Source organism: Acomys minous, assembly GCF_964271855.1.
Source record: "Acomys minous genome assembly, chromosome: 9".
In the NCBI taxonomy this organism is placed as follows: domain Eukaryota; kingdom Metazoa; phylum Chordata; class Mammalia; order Rodentia; family Muridae; genus Acomys; species Acomys minous.
In genome coordinates this window covers 18,207,494-18,231,307 of record NC_140490.1, presented here as the reverse complement: position 1 = coordinate 18,231,307, position 23,814 = coordinate 18,207,494, and the positions used below count along the sequence as shown (strand labels likewise).

General features: G+C 49.2%; 2 protein-coding genes across 8 annotated transcripts in view; one reads left to right on the top strand and one right to left on the bottom strand.

Annotated features, from left to right (window-relative positions):
• DNAH1 (dynein axonemal heavy chain 1) overlaps positions 1-9,273 on the bottom strand; it is a 66,145-nt gene extending 56,872 nt beyond the window's left edge. Inside the window, exons 1-7 of one of the 3 annotated variants that reach the window (XM_084796843.1) lie at positions 9,203-9,273; positions 5,843-5,938; positions 4,953-5,277; positions 3,964-4,036; positions 2,114-2,288; positions 1,649-1,805; positions 674-806 (exon numbers count right to left, since the gene is read on the bottom strand). In XM_084796843.1, coding sequence (XP_084652969.1) covers positions 674-806; positions 1,649-1,805; positions 2,114-2,288; positions 3,964-4,036; positions 4,953-5,243 — 829 coding nt within the window. In that variant the 5' untranslated portion in view covers positions 5,244-5,277; positions 5,843-5,938; positions 9,203-9,273. Of the gene's footprint in view, positions 1-673; positions 807-1,648; positions 1,806-2,113; positions 2,289-3,963; positions 4,037-4,952; positions 5,278-5,842; positions 5,939-9,189 lie in introns of all 3 variants that reach the window. The other 2 variants (XM_084796844.1, XM_084796845.1) reach the window with 2 other exon arrangements.
• Positions 9,274-22,306: 13,033 nt separating this feature from the next.
• The window catches only part of CAPN7 (calpain 7), a 39,454-nt gene continuing 37,946 nt past the window's right edge, over positions 22,307-23,814 (top strand). For 2 of the 5 annotated variants that reach the window (XM_084796859.1, XM_084796857.1), the window contains exon 1: positions 22,536-22,666. Coding sequence is in view for 2 of the 5 variants with exons in the window: in XM_084796856.1 (XP_084652982.1) it covers positions 22,565-22,666 (102 nt within the window). In the remaining 3 variants the exon portion in view is untranslated. Of the gene's footprint in view, positions 22,667-23,814 lie in introns of all 5 variants that reach the window. The other 3 variants (XM_084796856.1, XM_084796860.1, XM_084796858.1) reach the window with 3 other exon arrangements.

Genomic DNA, 23,814 nt, shown 5'->3' with positions numbered 1-23,814 from the left:
AAATGCAAGGTCAGCAACTGGGCCCTTACATTCCCAATGAGCATTTATGTGTTTACTTTATTGCCAATAGAGAGGTGTGTGTGTGTGTGTGTGTGTGTGTGTGCATGTGTACATGCATGCAGGTAAGCATCCCTGTATGCATGCTAATGGATGCCAAAGAGGGACATCAGATATCTTCTCTTGCTTTCTGCCTGGTCCCTTGATACCGTATACCTCATTGAGCCTAGCACTCACCATTTATGTATTTATTTTGGTTAGGCTGGCATCTAGCAAGCCCCTGTGATATTCTATCTCTCTCTATCCACACCCTTAGTACTGTGGTGAGGGCTGTGCCCACCACATTTTGCTTTTTACATGGGTGTCAGGGATTTGAACTCAGGTCCTCATACTTGAGCAGCAGGTGCTCTTACCCGTCTCCCTAACCTCCCACAGTCTGTTTGAAGAGATGTGACAGCGCCTAGCTGTTCTGTTCCCAGCCCCCCTGGCAGTGCTGTTCTTGGTCTTTGCATTTCCTGCCTTTGTGTAGCCAGGTCCTTGGACAGCATCACAGCTGGGCGGATTTCAGCGGATACTTTGATTCGCCTGGCCACCAGATCCCAAGGGAGCCTAAAAGGTCTCGGCCAGGGGTTGCTGGGACAAGGCAGCTCTCCCACCCCAGGGTAGTCCTGCTCACCGTGCCCTAGGATATCGTCAGTAGGAAGAAGGGCTTTTCCAGGGACAGGCTTCCTGTTTTGAGACCCTGGCTCCAGGCCCATGTTGAGCCACTCTTTGGGAGTCCGGCAATCAAACTCTTCATTGTCAAACACCTTGGAGAAAGCGGGCAACTGTCCAATGAAACAGCTCCTCAAGTAGCCAAACAAAACCAAGCAGGCCTGAGGCCTCTGCAGCCTCCCGAGGTCAGGCAGCTGCGGGCTGTACTGATCTGTGAGACCCCTGCTGCTTCCACTGACCCAAGGCTCAGTCTGAGGATGTCCAAGGTCTCAGGGGAGGATGTGGGTGCTCTTGATGACTGGGGGGAAGCACTGAGCTCAGGTCCAAGAGGCCTGGTGGCTCTGGGATTTCCTGAGAAATCATGCTGATCAGCAACAACAAGAGACTCAGCGCTATCAACAGGCAACTTGATTCAGCTCCGCTTCCCACAGGGACTCCAGGCAAGAGATACACAGGGCCACAGAGGAAGGGAGGAGCGAGTAGCAAGAGCTGGGGCCTGGCTATGCTCCTCCCTCTTTCTCCTCCCCACATTCAGCTTCCCTGTTTGTACCTTGAGGGAGTGGTACCACATCTCTCCTACATCCTTACTCTCCCCATTTCATAAGCTCCCACCCTCAGGAGGGCTCTAGTCAGGGGGTCCATACACCACTGCACATTTCAATCTGGCTGCTTATAGATGCCTGTGGCCAGGGTCAGGGTAGGGAACAGGCACATAGGGCGTCCAGGATTCTAGGGAATTGATAACCTATTGGTTTGAGGACAAGTCCTGCGTCAACCCAGGATGCTCGGAACACCCGGGGTGGGCTCTGATTATCTCACCGTGTGACAAATGAATGCCTGTAACTGAAGTGGGGGTCCCCACTGGGGTGTGATGCCTTGAGCTTCAGCTGGGGTTCTGGACTGCCATCTATTCGTAGTGCGTGGCAGTGTGGCTTACCTTCAGTGGGAGATATATGGGGAAGAGTGGGTCATGGCCCTGTTCGATGGTCTGTGGATGCTGCAGGTCTGGGTGTCTGGGCATGAGCTTGTTGGAGTCAATGCCCTTGTTGGCCAATAGTTGCTCAATGTCCAGGCTCAAGTATAGCCGTTTCCTCCTGGCAGAGCACAGGGAGAGTCATGGTGGGGTGACAGCTCATGAGGAAGCTTCAGGGATGTCAGTAAGGTCTCAGGACCCCAACTGCCTCTTCTACCCTGTCCTGCCCTGGCAGCCCCACTTCACTGACTTAATTGCTACCTTCCCAATCCCACAGTGAGGAAAGCCATGTGTTCCTATTAAAAGAGTTGTTTGAACATTGATGCATGCTTTGCTATGAGCTTGTCACCTCAAGGTCTGCAGCCCCCCACCCCTCGAGCCTGGCAGAATCCCTGGGACAGGATTCCCTCTCCAGCCCTCCCAGCGCACCTCTCAATCTCAGTCTTGCGAGGGCACTGGCCAGGCAGCACATAGAACGGGACCTGCACCTTGGGCTCATAGGCCTGGATCGGGAAGTCAGTCTGGGTGAGCAGCTGCGTGGTAGTGCCTATGCGCTGCTGTTCCACAAGCTCCTGAAAGTCCTCAGGAACCTTGAATGATTCCACTGTGGGTAGAGGAAAAAATCAGGAGCTGAGGGTCCAGGCCAGGACCAACAACTCTACCCTGAGCATATGGCATATCCTTAGACAGGAACCAGGTAGGTATTTCCTGGGGTGTGGGACACTTAGGCCTGCCTGTGGCTTGGCACAGAAATAAGAAACCATGGACTGTTATGTTAGTCCAAGGCCAACATGGTTGCTCAGTCCTGCTCTGGATACTAGGTATTCTAACACCAGGGGTCAATGCTCGAGTCGCAATACTAGTGAGGATCACAGATGGACAGGACCCCTCCATATTACTCAACCCCAAACATCCATGGTGTGTTCCATGCTGGTGTCTGAATCCCATATGTTCTTTGGGCTTGGTTTCCAGGTGTGAGGCATCCTGGTTACTGTAGGAGCGAGTGGTCTCCATGGGACCCGTATGTCACCTAATGGTTGTCGCCCATATTAGACAATGGCAGACAGGTGTCCATTTTAATTCTAGGGCAGGGAGACCCTGAGAAGAGACTCATAGATAGGCTGACCTACCATCCCGGCTGTCCAGGACAGGGGCATCCTGTAATACAAGGTGCTCAGGGGAACGTGCCAGGTGAGCCGAGACCGTATGGGTAAAGAAAGGGGGTGTAAGAATATGGAATGCCATGGGCTACTACTTTGCCTTATGTTCTGTGTGACTCTGGTGATGCCCCTCCTGGTACCCCACCTCCTATCTGGAGTAAAAACAAGTTAAACTGCATGAGCTAAGTTTAGGGGTATCCTCTGGAGTCCCACAGAAGCCTGGGCTGGTATCTGAGGTTTTTCTAGAGGCCACGGGTTACTGAATAGATTTCTATCAGAGCCTGCTGAGGCCTCTGATTGGCACCATCCTGCGGCCCGTTGAGATGTTCTCCCTTCTGAGGGTGGGCAGCTGAAGCACTGGCCTTCCCCATGGCCCACCCCTGACATGGATGGCAGGAGCACCGTTCGCATCCTCTGCAGGCTGGGGCCCCTGCTACATGGCCATTTCTCGAGTCTTGGGTACTTGTGAGATTGCTGAGGGTAAGCTAGACCCTTGCAGGCACACACAAACGCCCATGGTTGTAACGTTTTCTGTGCCATTCTAGGGTTTCATGGACTCGGGGGTTGACATGGATATTTTGAGCAGTGTTAGGATGGAATCAGGCCTTCCTTGGGGTTGACATAGGATAGACGCCTGGGACCATGGGGTACCTGGGTCTGATGGACAGGGTATATTGTCTGTTGAAGGAGAAGAACAATAAGGCGGGCTTCCTTCTTATAGTCTGCACTATGCTAAGGCCTGCCCCTAGGCATGCTCTGAGACTTACCATGTCGCCCTCCGACAGTCCCCTCTCCTTTCACAAACATCTCTCGGGCATCTATCTAGGCCAGGCTCTGGTTCAGGTGTAGCTCAGACATGACCTTGGCTTCCCCACAGCCCATCTTCACGGGGAGAAGAAAACCCAAGCCCTGCTGAGCCCAGCCCAGTAGAGAGAGCTGAGGTCCTTACACAGCTCTGCCGAGGGTCGTGACAAAGCACTCCTGGGAACTGGGGCTTTGCAAAGATCATAATTCACTAACGTCATCTCACCCTTGAGGAAACAGGCTTTCTGCCAGGAAGAGGCCTGCGGCAGTCTGAACCCTCATTAGCACTACCCACCCAGCCCTCCTGGCACTGACCTTTTGGGGTGAACTTGTCGAGGTCAGCTTGACGGATCAAATTCTGGGACATGCTGGGGCCACAGCACACGTTCTGAAATAAAGCCCACAACCCTAAGTGTGTACAAATATTCCATAGCCAGTTAGGACCCAGGGATGACTTTAAGGCTGGGTCCAACAGCCCACCAAAGAGCACCCCAAGAGAATAGGGGTGAGCTCTTATACACTGTTCAAACGCCATGGGGGATGACTGACTGAGGCCTCCTAGGATACCCCTAACTGCCCCATTTGAATCCAACATAGCTTTCTTCCTTCTAGAGAACACTTCAACTTATGTCCAAGGGCCAAGCAAAGTCAGGAGTTGCCTTTAGGCGTATTTCCTTTCCCAAGGGCCAATATGGCCCTGCTGCTGTGCTGGGTACCAGAGGATCCCTGTTGCTTCTCCAGCCTTTCCCTGCCTAAGTTCTTCCTAAGGCTGCTTGGGACCTACAGGGATCTGGGAACTCTCCTCTAGTCATTTCCTTCCCATCTTCCCCCAGGTCCCAGCATCGCTCCTTGATACACTCACTTCGTCACATGGGCTATGCCTTCCCTCAGGGTCCCAGGAATTTGTCCTTGCACTTCTCCCTGCATGACACATACTTCAGCCCCTATCTTATGCAGCAAAGAAATCTCTAACTTTCAGATCATCAGCACATCCCTTCTTAACCAGAACAGGTGCTGAGGGGCTTCCGAAGGCCACCGCATCAGGGACGGGATGCGGATGTCTTATCTTTGCAGGCTCCAGTGCTCATTCCTGGGCCTGGCACGTAGGAGGGGCTTAGCGATGGATTGAAAAATATAGGATGGACTGAGGAATGGGATAGACAGATGGACAGATAGCCACGTGGACAGATAACAGTCGGGTAGCTAAGTGAACCGACGAATGGACACTGAACCGGACAGAAAGATGGGTGCGTGCAGCCCGCATGGAGGGATCAAGGCTGGCAAGAGACAGCTGCCATACTCACCCCAAGTTGGTCCAAGGTTCCGGGGCTGAGGATGTCAGAGTAGAACCCACGCTGCCTCATTAAGGGGTACTTCTTATCGGTGCCTGTCAGAGGTGACTTCCTGGGCTGCCCTGAGTCTGTGAAGGGTAAAGGTGAGGGCTTGGGGTCAGGAACCGAGGGAGTTCTTCCTAAGTGACTTGATTCTTGGAGTAACCGTTCCAGGTTACAGTTGCGGTTTTCAGGAGCCAGCGCTGGGAAGCATCCTGGGCCCTGGAAGCTCTTTCCTGGCTCTTCTTTATTACACGGCTCCATGATGCTCTTCCAAGAGTTGTCCCACACAGAGCTCCTAGGAAAAGACTCAGCATCACTCACGTGTTGACAACCTCCGCCTCAGCCCGGCTAATACCATGATTCGTGGACGGTCAGATTGCCTCTCCGCCCACTGATCATGGGTGACACAAGAGGACAGACAATGCCAGGGGGCCCACAGGTGACAGTAGCACCCCTTGGGAATCAAGGGTTGAGGGCAGGGAACTGTAGATACCTCCAACTCAATGCCTCCTGGCCTTCCCTCCCTTTCCTTTTCTTTAGCCAGCAAGGCCTGGCTCCCCTGCTGTGGCAGATGAACCGGGGAAGGCCCAAAACTCACCCACTCAGTAAATTTTCACCCAAAGGCTTTCATACAGTCAGAGGCAGTCCCAGTGCCCAAGGCCAGACCTGCTGGACTGGCCTCCTACTCCTCCATATGTGCACAAGGCCACCATACCCATCCCACACCTAGGCTTGCCCACTCCATCTCTCCCATACCCCAGACACCAGAAAACTCAATGGTCTTTGCCAATGGGACGCCAAATTGAACTGCCCACGGAGCCACAGATCTTCCTATAAGCCACAAAGTGGCATCCACTCACCCTGACTCAGAGCGTCAGCTCAGCTCAAGGAATGTAAACCTCCTGTCTTCACAAAAGGTGTAGCGGGTTGCACCGGGCTATGTGCACATCCACCACCTGAAGGGCAAGAGTTTGCAGGGCGCTTGTTAGCAAATCCTTCCTGAACCACTATCGCTTTTTAGCTACCTCAAGACAGTATTAGCATCGGGGGAAATCCTTAAGCAGGAGAATGTTACAATAAATTAGATAGATAAATGTGTGAGGAAGAAGAGGATTTCGTGTTAAGGTGGTACAAAAATCAAAATGAAGTCTCTCTCTCTCTCTCTCTCTCTCTCTCTCTCTCTCTCTCTCTCTCGTGTGTGTGTGTGTGTGTTGTATGAATGTCTCTGCACACGTGTCCAGGTGTGCTCACCTGTGTGTGCTCATGTAGAAGCCAGAGGCTGAGTTCAGCTTTATTCCTCTAGACGCCTCCACATTTCTCATACACATATTTAGTATTTGTGTATGTGCATATGCCACCGCTTGTGTGTGGAGACCAGAGGACGACTTTGGGGAGTCAGTTCTGTCCTCCCAATATGTGGGTCCTGGGGATTGAATTCAGGCTCAGTGACAAGTGCCTTTACTTGCTGAGGCCTTTCGTAGGCCACATTATTTTCTCTAGACGAGGTGTCGTCTCACGAAGCCTAGAGGTCACCAGTTCAGTGAGGCTAACAGGTCAGTGAGCTCCCAGAATCCACCTGTCTCTGCCATCCCATACCCTGGACTTACAAGCATGTGTCATCACACCTGGCTTTTATGTGGCTCCTGGGGCACGCAGGTACTCACGCTTGTGTAGCAAGCGCTGTCCCCACCGAGCCTTCTCCCCAGCACATAAGAAGACATCTTAACAAAAAGAAACAGTGGCCTGGCCTGGCAAGCCCTCATCTCGTTTCCTCACCCCCTCTACACACAGCAACAAAGATGTTGGGGGGGGGGCTTCCGTTCTCAATGGGACTGGCTGGCATGTGTCTCCTCTTACACTGTGGCAGAGGGAGCTCATCTACTCTACCACGAGGACTGGCACGGACCTATATGGACCACAGGCGCACAGCATCCCAGACGCCAAGCGCAGCAGCTGAGCACTTTCTAGGTAGAAGATGGTGAGTTGGAAGGCCATTTCAAGGACAAAGGCAGGTGGGGCTCTGGAAGAAGCCCCAGATACCCTGGCATGAAGTCCCACCATCCTCTAAGGAGGCAGACCTGACAGGCCTCCCGTTGGGAAACTACCTGAATCTGTTCCTGGTGGCCAGCTGCCTCCCCAGAGCAGATGCTGAAGATAATACAGACTCTGGCCTACCTGTGTGACATTCATTGCTCTCTCAGGACAACGTAACAGACAAGAAGACTGCCCCCCTCCTCCCACCAGGCTTGGCTTCCTCATCCTGCAAACCTACAGACATCATCTTTGGGCAAAATTAGACAATGGGGCTCGGAGAAGCCAGGGTCCCCTCGCCTCAGGAAAGCATTCCAGTCTTGCTTTCTCTAGCCAGTGTATCCAGTATGCCGGACCTGCTTTGTTAGGCATGGAAATAACACACACACACACACACACACACACACACACACACACACACACACACACATGACTGTCCAAGAAACTGCAGTGTGGCCGGAGCAAAGGAGTCTGGCTGAGTAGGTTTACTGCCCCCTGTGCTGTAAGCTGTTTTTCCTCTGAGGAGGCCACAGTAGGGGAAGGCAAGGTTAACAGTGGGGGCGGGGGGGACTTCACCAATGCACAGCCCAAGAAGGAAGGTGGGAGAGTGGGCCATAGACTCAGAACCCTATTTGCCTCTACTTCCCAACTCATCGCAACAGATCCTTTCCAGTCCTGCCCCAACTTGGGAAGCCTATGCAGAGCCAGTGTGCGCAAGAATTGTGGCAGACAGACGAATTTCTGCCTCCTTACCGAGGGTGACAGAGGCCTCCGCCTGGGAATGAATGTGGCTAGCAAGAGAGGACATGGTTCACGGCAAGGCCTCTGCTGCTGGTCGGTCACCCTTTCTCCCTGCCCCTTAGTTGTGTGAGAAAACAAGCTGGTGGGATGGTAGGTTTGGCCCTGGCAGGCCCAGAACTAGGAACGGTGAGTGTTATAGGGCTCATCTCGTACCCAGTCCCATTTAAACCTACATAGAGGGCTGGAGAGATGGCTCAGTGGTTAAGAGCACTGACTGCTCTTCCGGAGGTCCTGAGTTCAATTCCCAGCAACCACATGGTGGCTCACAACCATCTATAATGTGATCTGATGCATACTGTACACATAATAAATAAATCTTTTTTAAAAATAAAAAAAAATAAACCTACATAGAAATTTAAGACTATTCTCATTTCTCAGAGATGAGAAAATGAACCCTGGCCGATGTTTCACAGCCACCAAGAGGCACCTCCATGCTCAACCGGTTGGCTGAATGCATACAGATGCATGAGGGCGGGAGTTGGGAAGGCTGGAGGTGTTTGGTCCTCGTTGGCACTACTACTGCTGCTACTACCGCTACCAGCAGTTATAAACAAAGAAACTCGGGGCCAGAGAGGTATATATAGAAGCCCTGAGATGTGTCAAACAGGTGCCCAAGGAGGGCCTGAGCAGGAGGGCCTCCAAGTCACCCATCTGCTGACTCAAAAAGGACCCTGCGCTGTCAACACCCCAGGGCACAGCATAAGCTCTCATCTGGCAAAGGATGTGAACTTTAAAGGACTATGGAAGCCTCAGCCTCTGCCGTGACTACTGGGCAAACAGCACAGTAGGTGGTCATCTCTCTCACAGGCTAGGGGTTTCCTTCATACTTTTGATGCAGTCCGCTGAGGAACACTGACTCTGCGTCCTCGGCTGCTTGCACCATTGAACGCAGCCTGAAATTATATGGTCCTTTGTTCTCCCCTTGCCTGCTGAACAGCAACGTTTCAAGTAACACTGATCTCACGAAACTGGGTGCCTTCCATGGCACAGTCACTGGCTTGGCACTCAGTAAGTCCCCAGAATGCGCTTGCTGAGTGATTGTATGAACCAATAAACAGTTGAAAAGGAAGGAAGGGGACTCGATCTCTGTAACAACTCTCTGGTCAGATAAGGAGAGAGAGTGGGTGTCTGGTGAGGGCCTGCTAGAGGGAGGGCACTGAGTCACACTCCCTGTAGGATTCATACCCTAAAGGATGTGCTAAGTACAGGGCTTAACAGCAAGGCTGCTTAAGGTGCCTTCTCCAATACCCTGCTCCCCGAGCTCCGAGCCCAGCAAGGCTCAGTAGGGAACCCACGTTCGTGAGAGGGAATGGTTATCTTACTCATGCGCCTTACTGAATTCTCCCTAACCCAATCATCCCGCCGCCTTACGGACCTACCGGGCTCACCTAAACTGCAAAGTTGTCGCTCCCTCCTTGTCTCTAGGGAGGGACGCTGGGCCCGTTGCGAGGGGGCGGGACCATCCGGTACCGCGGGGCGGGAACTTCCGGCTGCGAACTAACCCCAGAACTGCTCTGGGCCCCAGAGGTCTGGTTCTTGGAAGCTTGTCAGCAGAGGCTGATCACACTTGGCCGCTCCGGAGGTGGGCATCTAGTTCTCAAATTCAGATTCCATTACCCATTTCCTACTTTAGGGCCCTCCTACAGTAAGAGACAAAATAGCTCAATGCAGGGAAATGGGGGGTGAAAGGGCGGGAGTGATGGCTCAGACCTGAAGTCCCAGCACACAGCTGGTGGAGGCATGGTCACTTTGAACACACAGCAAGTCGGAGGTCAGCCTGGGATACTTGAAACCTTGTCAAAAATAAAGCTATTGGGGCTGGAGATTTTCTCAGTTGGTAGAGCATTGGCCTGTCTGCAGACAAGTGGTACACACCTGTTAGCCCAGTAGTGGGGAGGTGGAGGCAAAAGGACCAGAATTTCAAGGTCGATCTTGGCCTATCTCAAACAACAACACGCCGTCAACAACAACCAACCACTAGACATCAGCGAAAGGGACGGAAGGAGATTATGAACTGGAACTTGGTGTTCAAGCCGTAGCTGCAGACAAATGGTCACAGGGCTCTGTGAGCACAGAGCGTGGCTCTGGTTTTCTGGAGGCTCAGCTCCCTGGCCACCCTCCCAGCTCTGACCCCAGCCCTGCCCCAGCTCACTCTTGCCTCCTGTGGCTGGGCAGTGACATTCTTTGGTGGCAGGGCATAGAGAAACCAAGCAAGAGCTGACCTAAAGCTACCTCCCTGCTGGCTAGTTTTTTATAGTATAAGAAGGTGCTGTGCAAACTGCTGAGGGAGAAAGGTAATCGATGTTACTACCCAGAAGTGGGTGCTGAGTGCTACTATACAGACCTACCAGGTTAGGGGTGCCCACTGGTGTGACGGCGGGATGAAGGCCATAACCAACTGCTTTCTCATTGTTCCTGAGGCCCGCTCCGCAGGAAGAAATCGTGCCTGATACTGTACATACGCTCAAAAGCTCGTGGCTCAGGAGGTCACAGGCCCTGTTGGTGGGTAAGGGCCTTACTACCTTTACTCTGCTCTGTGAACATCCTGTCAAACTACCTTCTAATGATTTACACCCATAGGTTAGTGCTGCTCTCATCTTGCTCAGTGCCTCTGTTTATCGTGGGCAGCAGTCAATGCAGGGACTCACATCGTTGAATGCTGAGAACACAGAGACTCATAGCTGGTCAAAATGCTTAGAATAAATGACCGCTGAGTGCTCAACCCTAAATGGGACATCTGTGTCAAACGCGCCTCTCCCTGACCAGAGGCTCAGGGGACATCACGGAAGAGAGCTGGAAAGAAGAGCCAGAGGATGGGAAAGAGTGCAGTGAAACGCTTTGTTCTGGACACGGCATGAGCATTGCGTGGACTTTTACTGCAATAGCAGTTGCCTGCAAAGATCAAACCAACAAGATCAGTCACCATCCCAGCGCGCAGCACTAACTATCTAGACTCAGTGGGGGTGGGGGTGGGGAAGAGGGGCTGGAGAGATGGCTCAGAGGTTAAGAGCACTGACTGCTCTTCTAGAGGTCCTGAATTCAATTCCCAGCAACCACATGGTGGCTCACAACCATCTATAATGTGATCTGGTGCCCTCTTCTGGCATGCAGGCACACACGCAGGCAGAATAGTATATGCATAATAAATAAATAAATCTTTTTAAAAAAATTTTGTGCCTTTTGCTAGTTTTATCTAGTCTATCCTTTTCTGTTACCTGACTCACAGAGTCAAGGAACACATGCCATTCCAAAAGTACCTAAACCAGACTACGGAATGTCACCCAGCATGTAAATGGCCAGTTGATGGAGTGGTGTGTGTATGTGTGTGTGTGTGTGTGTGTGTGTGTGTGTGTGTGTGTGTGTGCGCGCGCGCATGCCAGCTTGTGTGTACACATTTATGGTCGTATGTACATGATTTCTTATGCACATTCATATGTGGAGGCCCAAGAATAGCAGCAAGTGTTTTTCCTCCTCTGGGACTGTGGAACTTGCTTTTAAAGAGTCTCTTAGTGGGATCTGGGACTGGTCACTAAGCTCCACAGGTCCATAGCCCTCCATGTCCTGAGCCCTAGGACTATGAGCGCGCACCACTGTGGGTAGCTTTTTACATGGGCAGTGAGGTTCTGACTTCGGTCCTCACGCTAAAGTACTCTACCAACTGAGCTATTCCCAGTCCCTAAGATGCAGCTCTCTTGAACCTCAATTTAGCCCCAAGTACACTTTGATGCAAATACTTTGACATTAGGACCCTCTTCCACATGACAGCAGGTAAGCAAGGAGCCGTGGTAAACTGCATTGTCTTGGTAGTTGCATCTCTTAAGTTAGATAGGAAGGTAAACATGAGGGAACGGGATCCTGCAGCAGTGTCACCAGATGCTGAACAGCTGCTTAAGCTGTTCTTCAAGTATCTACTGCTGGCCTGGCTGTGGCTCACCAGGCTGGCCTCGAACTCACAGCGATCTGCCTGCCTCTGCCTCCCGAGTGCTAGGATTGAAGGCGTCCGCCACCACACCTGGCTTACATTTTGCTTTTTAAAATGGCATTTCTTGGCTTACTGGTTTTTTGTTTGTTTGTTTGCTTGTTTGTTTTGATTTCCTTTTTAAATCTTTTTTTAATTTTTAATTTTTACTTTAAAAAGATGTATTTATTTACTATGTATACAGTGTTTTGCTTGCATGTGCACTAGCATGATAGAAGAGGGCACCAGATCTTATGATAGATGGGTAAGAGCCACCATGTGGTTGCTGGGAATTGAACTCAGGACCTTTGGAAGAACAGCCAGTGCTCTTAACCTCTGAGCCATCTCTCCAGCACTTATTTATTTATTTATTTACTTATTTATTTTTAATTGAGAGAAAGAACATGAAGTGTGAGAGTGTCTGGAAGGAAATGGGAGAGGTGAAAACATGAAAAGAATATATTATATGAAAATATTTAAGCCGGGCGTGGTGGCGCACGCCTTTAATCCCAGCACTCGGGAGGCAGAGGCGGGCGGATCGCTGTGAGTTCGAAGCCAGCCTGGTCTACAAAGTGAGTCCAGGATGGCCAAGGCTAACACAGAGAAACCCTGTCTCGAAAAAAAAAAAAAAAAAAAAAAAAAAAAGAAAAGAAAAGAAAAGAAAATATTTTATTAAAAATAGGGAATTTTCCAAGTATCACAAATGCACACTCATGAAGCAGCTCCATCCTCAACAGATGTCGGCCTCATTACACTATTATTTGCATTGTGGTCCTGAGTCCCCTTGTGCCCTTTTCTTTTCTTTTCTTTTTTTCTTTTTTTTGGTTTTTCGAGACAGGGTCTCTCTGTGTTAGCCTTGGCTGTCCTGGACTTGCTTTGTAGACCAGGCTGTCCTCGAACTCACAGCGATCCGCCTGCCTCTGCCTTGTGCCCTTTTCATGATAATCCCAAAACAATAATGAAATCGCTATTCAGAAGAGGAAAACAGATCACCTTACATCATGCATATGCAACTCATTCATAAATATTCATCAATGCATCATTAACTGATCCACAGCATGGAACCCAGGGTTCTGTTACTCTCCTTTTGCTCAAACCACTCTAATCTTTCTCTGGACTGTATTTTGCTTGGCTAAATAAACTTCTGCTTAAATTAAGATCTGGCAACCACTGCCTTTCTAGAATATCACCCTTGGGCTGAGGACATGACTCAGTGGCACAGCCCTTGCCCAGCATGCCTGTGGCCCTGGGCTTAATCTCCAGTCCCATACTGAAAGATACATTATCTTCCTTTTATTAACTGAAAATACATTTCGTTCCCAAGGCCATATGTGTAGCAAGTAGAAAGCTACGAAATAACCCCAGACTTTTGGGAACCTAAAGCCTTTTCTTCATCATCTCTTTATAATTTACCTTCACCAAAATTAACATTTATCCAATTAAAGTTATTTTCTTCCCTCTCCTCATATAGATATCTGTGGATGGCTTTAATGTGAAATGTGCCCCCAAAGATGAGCATGTTAACAATTCGGTTGCCATGGAGGTGTGCTATTGACAGGCGATTGAGTCACTAGGATGCTAACTTCAACAGTGGGTAAACCCATTGATGGACTCATAGCTGAATTTTCTCTTAGGGGTGGGGGCTAGTTGGAGGAGGTCACTGTGGGTGCATCTTTGATGGTCACATGCCATCCTGAGAACCTTCCTCTGTCTTTTTCCTGCTTCCTGGCTCCCATGAACTGAACACTCCCCTCTACCACGTGGTCCTCTACCACCAAGTCTTACCTTGGCCCAGGCCCAAGGCAAACAGTCCAGACCTTCTTGGGCTTAAAGCTCTGAAACTGTGGTGCCAAAAATAAACCTCTCTTCCTTTCCTTTTGGCATTCTGGGTGTTTTGGTGCATAGCTTCACAGAAGGCTAACATGACATCAAAATAGGGAGGAAAGGGGGGCGGGGAATCAAATTTAGTAATAGCATTTACTCATCACGATGGATAACCTAACCTATTTGATTGTCCCGTCCAGCAGGACCAGTAATTACGGGGTCGCCAGGGGAGCCATACCTGAAAAGATGGGACGAGAAAGAGAAAGCCGAGACCAAGTAGCGTCCCTATCAAGGTCTTTTTATTGAATCAAAAGCAAAAGCTTATATGGGGTGGAGGCAGGGGCTAAGCAGCAGGGGGGTGCCGAGAATGTCTCCAGATGATGCCATCAGGGGAACATCCTGTGGTTTATCTCGGAACACTATCTCTCGGAAGTCCCGAGCTATCCTGCTGAACAACATCTGCAGGGGAAGTTATACAGAGGCTGAAAGGAGGAAGTTAGCTTTGGAATGGGCCATCAGTATTTTTCCATAGCCAGTAGATTCTTTTAGCCTTGAGTGACCTTGGGTTGGCTCCGGACATTTGATTATTCAAAAAACAGTTTAAGGAGACACCCAGAGGCCCACCTGCCCCCATGCCACATGGCACTGGAGGGTGGAAGACACCCAGAGACCCATCAACAGCATGGCCCACCCACAGAGGAGCCACTGTGATGTGCAAGTATGTGGTGAAGATGTAAGAGAGGAAGAGAAGCAGACAGTTTGAGCAGTAAGAAGAGAAGTGGGAGGCTGGAGAGATGGCTCAGAGGTTAAGAGCACTGACTGCTCTTCCAAAGGTCCTGAGTTCGATTCCCATCAACTACTTGGTGGTTCACAACCATCTATAATGATATCTGGTGCCCTCTTCTGGCCTGAAGGTGTATATGCAGGCAGAGAACTGTATACATAATAATAAATATACGGGTTTTTTTTGTTTTTGTTTTTTTGTTTTTTTTTTGAAAAGAGGTGGACCTGGAGACTCAAGGGGGAAGAGGAATATCCTGGTGTAGGTAGCCTTCTCTGACACTTGAGGCCATGGTTATGTCCCAGCCTGTGCTGCCACCAACGGCCATGTCTGGGCCCATGACCATGCAGCAGTGAGGGTCTGTGTCGATGTCTGTGGCTCATATTACCACTAAAGATGATGCTCACCTCCCTGGTCTGGGCTGCCACCTGTTGATGTCCAAGGGCTGTACAGAGTTGTTCCTGCTCCTTATTGGCTAAGGCACTCTAGGGAGTGGGCCCCACTCCTCACCAGCTGCAGACTTGGGAGAGCAGGCTCTGCACCTCACCTGGGCAGCTCAGTAGAGCTAGCCCTGGCAGTAGGAGCATGGGAGAGCTGGCCCTGAGGGTGTGAGCTTGGGAGAGCTGGCCCTACTACTCTATGGTAGACTGGGTGAGGGAGAGATGCTCTCTTTCCTCTTTGCTCTTGCCACAGCCACTGGGAGACCTGGCTGTGCCTCTCACCAGCTGAAGCACTTGGGATAGAAGGCTCTGGTCAGTAGAGCTGACCCTGGTGGCAGGGGCATGGGTGAGCAGGCCCTCTGAGGGCCTTGAGCACAGGAGAGCTGGTCCTGCTCCTTGCCAGCTGCAGCATTGGGTGAGCTGGCCAGGACAGCACTGAAGAGCTCACTCTGGTCATGTGGGTGCGGGAGAGCTGGGCAGGCTCAGCTACTACTCAGGCCCAGATATAGGGCTTTGAGTTGATCCATTCCAAATTCTATCACCTCTGTGAACGGCTGAAGCATGTGAAAGGGCTGGTCCTACAGATCCAAAGCTGCAGGATCTCCATGACATAGGGCAACAACAGGATATCCCAAGAGGAGTCCCTGGGAGGATCCAATATTGACGGCGTAGCAGAAGCCAGAGTCCCGGAACCAGACCAATGACTCATTGCAATGATCTTTAGCAAGTAAAGATGTGTAGATAAAAGAGTATACTGTGGGACACATTGACACACACTACAGCTTCTATGACAAAAAGGTTTTTTTAAATTCTTTTTTTATTTTTGTTCTAAAATTTTTTGGGGGGTGGGGGGAGGTTGCAGGGGTGGAAGGTAGATACAAAGGGGCCAGGAGATGATTGGGATTGGGGTACATGATGTAAAACTCACAAAGAATCAATAAAAAGGTTAAAAAAAAAAAAGAAAGAAAGAAAGAAAGAAGGAAACATCTCCATAGGGAAGATTTGGTCTGTTTTAGGAAATTAAGATATTGCCTGAGTCTAGAATCAAATTTAAAGTCACTTTTAAAATGAAGCAAAACTAAAAGCCGTTTTCGGATGTGATTCAGTATGGAAATTTTTGGACCTTAATTTAGATGTCCGTACGAGGGAAGCTGTCTTTTTATGTATGCTAACAAGCTTGGCAGGTTTATGTGCGTAGGCAATGGCAACCTCTAGGCAGCTTTAGATGGAGGCGGCTACCTGAAAAAATAGGATTAAAGAGCTGGGACTTTATGTCCCATCCCCTGAAAGTCAAGCTGATCACCTATACGCAATGATCTAGTCAATTAAGATCTAATGGCCTATTCAATTAATGATCTAATCAAATAATGAGACCCTCATAAAAACTCAAACGTGGCTAGCCAGTGTGCTAGTGGAGGTTCCTGGAGGGTGGCGCATCCTCCGACCTTGCCCTTTGCGTGTCATCATCTGGAGTTTACCAGTATCCTTTGTAGTATCCTTATAAGCCAATAAGGATCCAGTTTTATGAGCTCTTTAGTGAAGCAACAGAACCAGGGAGGAGCTGTGGGGATGCCGGCTTAGAACAGGCCATCAGAAACGCAGGTGAAACATCCCGGGATTGTGGCTGGCATCTAAAGCGAGCAGCAGCCCGCAGGCCTGAACACTGAGCCTGTGGGATCTGACGCGTCTCTCGGAAGATAGCATCTGAGATTGGGCTGGACTTGAGGATTCTGCTTGCTTGGCGTGTATGTTGAAGGGCTATATATTTGGCCACAAAAGTCTACTATGTTGTATACAGGTATGGCAGGAGAAACTGAACTTGGAGGCTTCCTCAACAAATCCTCAGCACTGACCAGGCTAGCCGCCCAGGAACTTTTAGGGTCGGGGTTCTTTTCTCTCCCATCTCTCCGTTCATACCCAGCTCTTACCAGGACCCTGGGCAGCCAGCCTTGGATCCTCACACGTCTGCCAAAGTGCATTTGATCACTGAACCATCTCCTCATCATTTTTTGTTGTTGTTGTTGTTCCCTTTAGAAAAATTGTGTTTATGGAAGGCAGAGGCAGGGGGACCGCTACAAATTTGAAGTCGGCCAGATCTACGTACTGAGTTCCAGACCAGACAGTGAGATTCTTCCTTAAATAATCAAGTCAAATAAAAGACAATAGAACGCATTTACTAGGAAACATACAATGGCAGATGTGGTTCCTACTACATTCCCACTGGCAGCATGATTCAGAGACATTTCATCCACACTTTATAGACTCTAGCATTTGCTCTTTGGTCAAGATCTTGATGGTATTCTGTAGTCATGTGTCACATACTGGAATCTTAGGGAATCACATGTTGAAATGGAGTCAGGAGTTCAAATAGCAAACTGTTAAGAATAGCACCTGTGAAAGGAAATGGCAGGGAGCTATGCGTCTTTAGGAAAACCTGACACTATCTTCCAGACTGATGAATAACTTGTCCCATGTATCATTGCCTTGATCAATTATCAGTTGGGGGGTTGGCTATCTTAGTCCATGTGTGTTACGATACCAAAAAATACTTTCTGGATTAACTTAGAAACAAAAGAAACAGTCCTGGAGGTCGAAGCACTGATACTGGCACCTGGTAAGGTAACTCCTTGCCACGCACTCACGCCAGAAGAGTCTAAGATCAAAAGGGCTGGTTGCTGTGTGAGGCCTCTTGTCTAATTTACTCACAGGGTTTCCACCCTCAAGACTTAAACAGCCCCATCTCTTCCTCCTATCACCTTGGCGACTAACTTCAGTTTGAATGCTGGAGGGACACATTCAGACCAGGGCAGGGGTATCTAAGAAAAGAATGTGGACCTGAAGGCAGAAGGCGACGAGAAGGAGGAGGACAAGGGCAGCCATGCCATTCTCGGCAAAGCAGTGCGTTCTTCTTTGCACAGGGATCTCTGAAGAACATGACTACCATGACCACAGACACACACAAAAATTAAGTCGGAATAAGCATTTACTGATGTATTGTAGGAACCAGGCCCAACTGGGCTGCCTGCCTGTCTTGCTGTTTCATGTCCTGTTTCTAGCAGCTTCCATGTCTGTGTTTGTCTTGGTTAGCTAGTCATGTTTACTGCTCTGAGAACACGCCCCTCCCTTCCTCGAGACTTTTCCTCCTGTGTGCGATCACCTCTTGAGGGATTTCACCTGGGACGAGGATTCCTGTTTTGCTGCCTATAAGAAGGCTCTTTGGAACTCTGGAACGAGAATAATAAACCGCTGCCGTGGCTGCTGCTGCGGCTGCTGCTGTCTTAGCACGAAGGACCCGCTCTGTTATTGTGTATGTGTGTGTGTGTGTGTGTGTGTGTGTGTGTGTGTGTGTGAGTTAAATCCACAGTCCCTCGCCCTCGACTCAGTACCGAGCCACAATGTATAGCTCAAAATAATTTATATTTCTATAGTTATTAAATACATCCACATTAAAATATATAATTATAAAATAGTTCCAACACCCTAGAAGTCCCCCCCCTTTGGTGTTTCAAGGCAGGGTTTCTCTGTGTAGCTTTGGTTGTCCTGGACTTGCTTTGTAGACCAGGCTGGCCTTGAACTCACAGAGATCCTCCTGCCTCTGCCTCCTAGCATGCTGGGATTATAGGCGTGCGCTACCACATCCAGTCCAAAAGTCCCTCTTTTATCTTCTCCTAGGTAGCATTAACTAGAAATAACCATTATTCTAACTTCTCTCACTATAGATAAGTTTTTCCAGATCTAGTTTCATACAACTAAAAGCACAGTTACATATTTCTTTAGCCTGAATTCCTTAGTTCCTCGTGTCTTTGAGATTCATCCATGTCTAGTTTTAAGACTAGAGATGATGAAAGCATATTTATCTATGTCTTACAGTGGACATGCACAGTCATTTCTCTTGCTTGTTTGCTTTTTTTTTTTTCCGAGACAAGGTTTCCCTGTGTAGCCTTGGCTGACCTGGACTCGCTTTGTAGACCAGGCGGATATCGAACTCACAGTGATCCTCCTGCCTCTGCCTTCCAAGTGCTGGGATTAAAGGCGTGCGCCACCGCACCTGGCCCGTTTCTCCTGTGTACAGGCCTGTGAGTGGAGCTCCAGAACCATAAGCTATTTGCCTTTTATCTTTACAAGCAGCTGTCAAACCCTTTTCAGAGTGATGGTTCCAGTTTCCATGTCCAACAGCGTGGGCTGACAGTGCTGATTCAGCTGCCGTTCCTGAGGCCCTTCGAGCACTGACATCTTTCTTAGCAATGATCTAAAGGTGCCGCTACCTGTTGGCTGGTGCCAGTCAGATGTTTGAGTCACCTTGTTTTTACACCCAGTGTCTGGGCAACAGTATTTATTGAATGAAGTGATAAGTTATCATTACTTGGCTGGGAGCTTTAAAAAGGGGGCAGTACTGTTATGACTAATAAGTCATATTTATGAAGTCCTTCCTATGAGTATTTTTATATTTAAAACCCAACTTTACTAGGTGAAATTTATAGGTATTAAAACGCAATATTTTTAAGTGTATAATTGAAATTTTTATATGCCCGTATAACACTAACGCTTTGAGAACTCAGCCATCCTTCCAAATCAGCCACTCTGCCCCACAAGTCTAGGCAGGCACTGACATACTTTCTGTCATTACACATAAGTTTTATTTTCCCCTTGAGTTTTAGAAATAGAAGGTCAGAGAATGTACTCTTCTGTCCTTTTTGTTGTTGTTGTTGTTCAGAATAATATTTTGGGGATTCATCCACATTGGAGTGTATGACAGTAATGAGCTCCACCTTTGCTGCTGTAGCTGTATCTACACGTTTTCATTGTATAGATTTGTCACGGTTTGTTTATTCATGCATTTGTTTGTGCACATTTGAATTATTTCTAGTCTTAGTTAGCAAGAATAGAGCTGAATGCATTTGTTGGCTTGATTTAACCTTTCACAAATATATTTTAAGGAATCATCTTATACATCGTGGATATGTATATTTATTTATTTATTTTTGGTTTTTTGAGACAGCATTTCTCTGTGTAGCCTTGGCTGTCCCGGACTCACTTTGCAGACCAGGCTGTCCTCGAACTCACAGTGATCTGCCTGCCTCTGCCTCCTGAGTGCTGGTATTAAAGGCGTGTGCCACCATGCCCGGCTTGTACATTTATTAATTACAAAATAAATTTAAAAGTAAAGCTATGAACATTCATGGCTTTGTTGTGGAAAAACTCCTTTTAAACATTTTATATTTATATTTACTTTATGTGTATGAGGATTTTGCTCGGATGTAGTGTGTTTGTGTGTGGCTGATGTCCTTGGAACTCAGAAGAGGCCATTGAAACTGGAGTTACAGGGGCTAGAGAGATGGCTCAGAGGTTAAGAGCGCTGGCTGTTCTTCCAAAGGACCCAGGTTCAATTCCAAGCACCCACATGGCAGCTCACAACTGTCTGTAATTCCAGCTAAAATAAAAATAAATAAATTTAAAAAGAAAGAAAGGAAGACACTGGAGTTACAGAAGCCATGAGCCACTGGATGTTGGGAATCTCTCCCAGGTCCTGTTCAGCAGGACCACTGAGCCATCTCTCCAGCCCTGGGGAAAAGTACTAACCCTTAAAAGTGTGTCTTGGCCTCTTAGGTAGGTCCATGAACAGACTTTTTGAGCTTCATGAAATCTGGGAAGCTAGACCTGGCAGGTATGGTAAGACCTGGCATGTGTGAGTGTAAGTAAATATTTCCCAACTGGCGAATGAACATACCAAGATGTAATTACCCATCTGAAAGACGATTTGTCTAAGTCTCATGATTCATGTGTGATGGGCCATCCAAGACGAAGCCTCAGACCAGAGGGCCTCTAGGGGATGGCGACAGGGAACAAAAGCCCTGGACCCACGCCTTTGGGGGGCTGGGGTGGAGGAAATCCTATTGCTGGGGCTTGAGGCTGTAAGGAGGGAGGAAAGGGATAACAGATAGTAATAGCTGCCACAAACAAAGTGGAAGGTCCAGATATACATGATGCTGCCCGTATAGGGACGCTGCCCATATAGGGACGCTGCCCATATAGGGATGCTGCCCGTATAGGGACGCTGCCCGTATAGGGACGCTGCCCGTATAGGGACGCTGCCCATGTAGGGATGCTGCCCATATAGGGACGCTGCCCATATAGGGACGCTGCCCATATAGGGATGCTGCCCATGTAGGGATGCTGCCCGTGTAGGGATGCTGCCCATATAGGGATGCTGCCCGTATAGGGATGCTGCCCGTATAGGGATGCTGCCCGTATAGGGATGCTGCCCATGTAGGGATGCTGCCCGTGTAGGGATGCTGCCCATATAGGGATGCTGCCCATAGCCTCTTCGGCTGTACACTGACCAGTTCCAGTAGTAGCAACCACACCATTGTGACCTTGACAATGAACTTCCTGTACCACCAGCATTAACATTACCACAGAGTCTTTCTTGAGCCTGAGGACCCCTGACACCACTCTAGACAGGATCACAATCAACTCTTTTTCTTTTTTTTTCCCCTCCCAGAGACTATATATCCCTGGCTACCCCGGAACCAGGCTCTGAAGACCAGGCTGGTTTTGAACTCAGAGATCTGCTTGCCTCTGCCGCCGTGGGAGTGCTGGTATTAAAGGTCTGCACCGTCACCACTCGGCTAATGATCAACTCTTTAATAAGATCTCCAGCTGACTTGTGTTCCTGTTTGCATGGAGAAGCACTGCACTGTGACAGACATAGGCTTCCTGGGGTTGTCGAGGGTTTTTGCTGTGTAGATCATGCTGGCCTAGTCGCCTTACCTCAGCATCTAGACTGACGGCTTACAGGCATGTGTCACCATATGCTGCGCTAAGGTTTCTTATAAATAGAATCATACAGTATATAATTTTGTCAAGACTTGCTACTTGACACAGCATGAATTTTGAATTTCATCCAAGTTCTAGCACCTGCCATTAGTTCATTTTCATCACTGCTGAATTCAAACTTTTAAGGGGGCAAAAGAAAGCAACTAAACTATCACTTACTACTTAACTACAATGTTACACGTTCCTCAAGATACAAGTAAATGATATATTTGTATAACATCTGGCTTGTAGACTATTCAAATAATACCACACTTCGGTGTGCCTCGGGGAGCCATATAAGGTCATGTTTTAGCTTGTAAATTGACTATTACCAGACCATCTCAAAAGCACCTCGTAGCCTCACTTCATATCTAATTTATTTTTAATTAATCCAGTTGGCGACCGGATCGTTTCTTTCCGCCTACCATTTTCACGTTAACTGGTCGAAGGGCTCCGTAACGCGCCTGCTCCTTTCAAGCCAAACCCGAAACCTTCTGCAACAGCCTCATGGGCACCACCAACTCCTTTCTGGCAGGCGGAAGAGAAGCCTTCGGCTTCGACCTGGCACCTGCTTCCCTTCGCCCAATCCCACGGGACATTGTTCTGGCCACGCCCACCTGCGGTCGACTTGGGCCCCGCCCGCTCCGGAGGGAGTCCCTGGGGCCGATTGCGCCTGCGCAGTGCGGCTGATGGGCGGAGCGAGGACGCGAAGGTGGGCGGCCGCGAGGGCTCCGAGCCGAGGCTGCTTGGAGCTAGCCAGCGTCCGGGAGGGTCTGAGGCAGCAAGGGTTCAGTCTTCACCTCCTCCGCCCTCGAAAGTAAACTTTGCTGCTCCGCCCTCGGGGGTCCCCACTTCTCGCCGCAGTGCCTCCGGGCGTTGCGAGCCGGCGTCAGGCCCTGTCGGCCTCTCCCCGCACGGGGCCTTGGGCGCCATGGACGCGTCGGCGCTGGAGCGGGACGCCGTGCAGTTCGCGCGGCTGGCGGTGCAGCGGGACCACGAGGGCCGCTATTCCGAGGCGGTGTTTTACTACAAGGTAGGACCTGGCGCCGGGCTCGGGTCGAGTCACCCGAGCGAGCACTGGCCGAACGGGAGGCGGAGGGGCGGGGTCCTGCTCCTCAGGCCGCAGTCACAGCTGGCAGGTGCCCGCGGCTCTGCTGCTTGTGGCGGCCGGAGGTGGGATGGGGAAGCGAGTGGCTTGTTGACTGTGTCTTGGCCCTGATCGGTGGCCAACCGTGAGTGAGCTGTCATAATATGCCAGTAGTGCATGTTCGATGTAGAAAAGAAAAAGTAAATTAGAAAAAAATTTAATTTCTTACTCTAGCATTTGATGTCTATGTATGTATATCTTCATGATTGTATACGGTTCCTCCCCCCACCCCCATCGTGTGTACTGTTTTTAACACCTCACGAGTGCATTGTACCTAGATGATATTTGGTTGCATGCATGTGCCACATTTACAACCTGTTCGGCAGTTTGGTTGTGGGTTTCCAGCATTGTAATGGTGTAGTTAATATCCTTAGAGCTAATTTTTTTTTCACGTTTGTGGTACTATTTTTGAATGAATGACTGGGCGTACAATTGCTAAATCAAAGGGTATGTGCTTCCGCAGTTCATCCTGTGCTTGCCGATCCTGAGGTTTGCAAACGCACCCCTCCAGGTGTGTCTTCATGATATGGGCAGCTTTTCCTTGGTTATACAGAAGTAGTAAAAATTTTCCCCTAAGCATAAATGCTGTCAGTAAAGCACGGTTTGCTTTCTGCTAATATTTTATTGCTTTTATTTTAGAATGTCCCTTACATTTAGACGCTTTTGGTGTGTTTGAGGATCATTCGTTTTAAATTTTCTAATTTTTGGTTTCGCAATAACACTCCCACGTGTGTGTGTGTGTGTGTGTGTGTGTGTGTGTGTGTCCGTGTGTCCGTGTCCGTGTCCGTGTCCATGTCCATGTATCCGTCCCTTTCTCCCGGATCTTTCTATATAGTGGAGGCTTGTTTCAAGCCTCCTCTTGCCTTAGGCTCTCAGTGCTGAGAGTCATAGAAATGTGCCACCATGCTTGACTACCATGTGATAGTTCTTTAAAAGAAAATTCTGTTTTCGTTTTGTGAACTGACTACAGCAAATACTAAGCCAGTAAAATACTGCCATATAGCCTAGTGTGGTGGCACCTGCTTGTTTGCTTG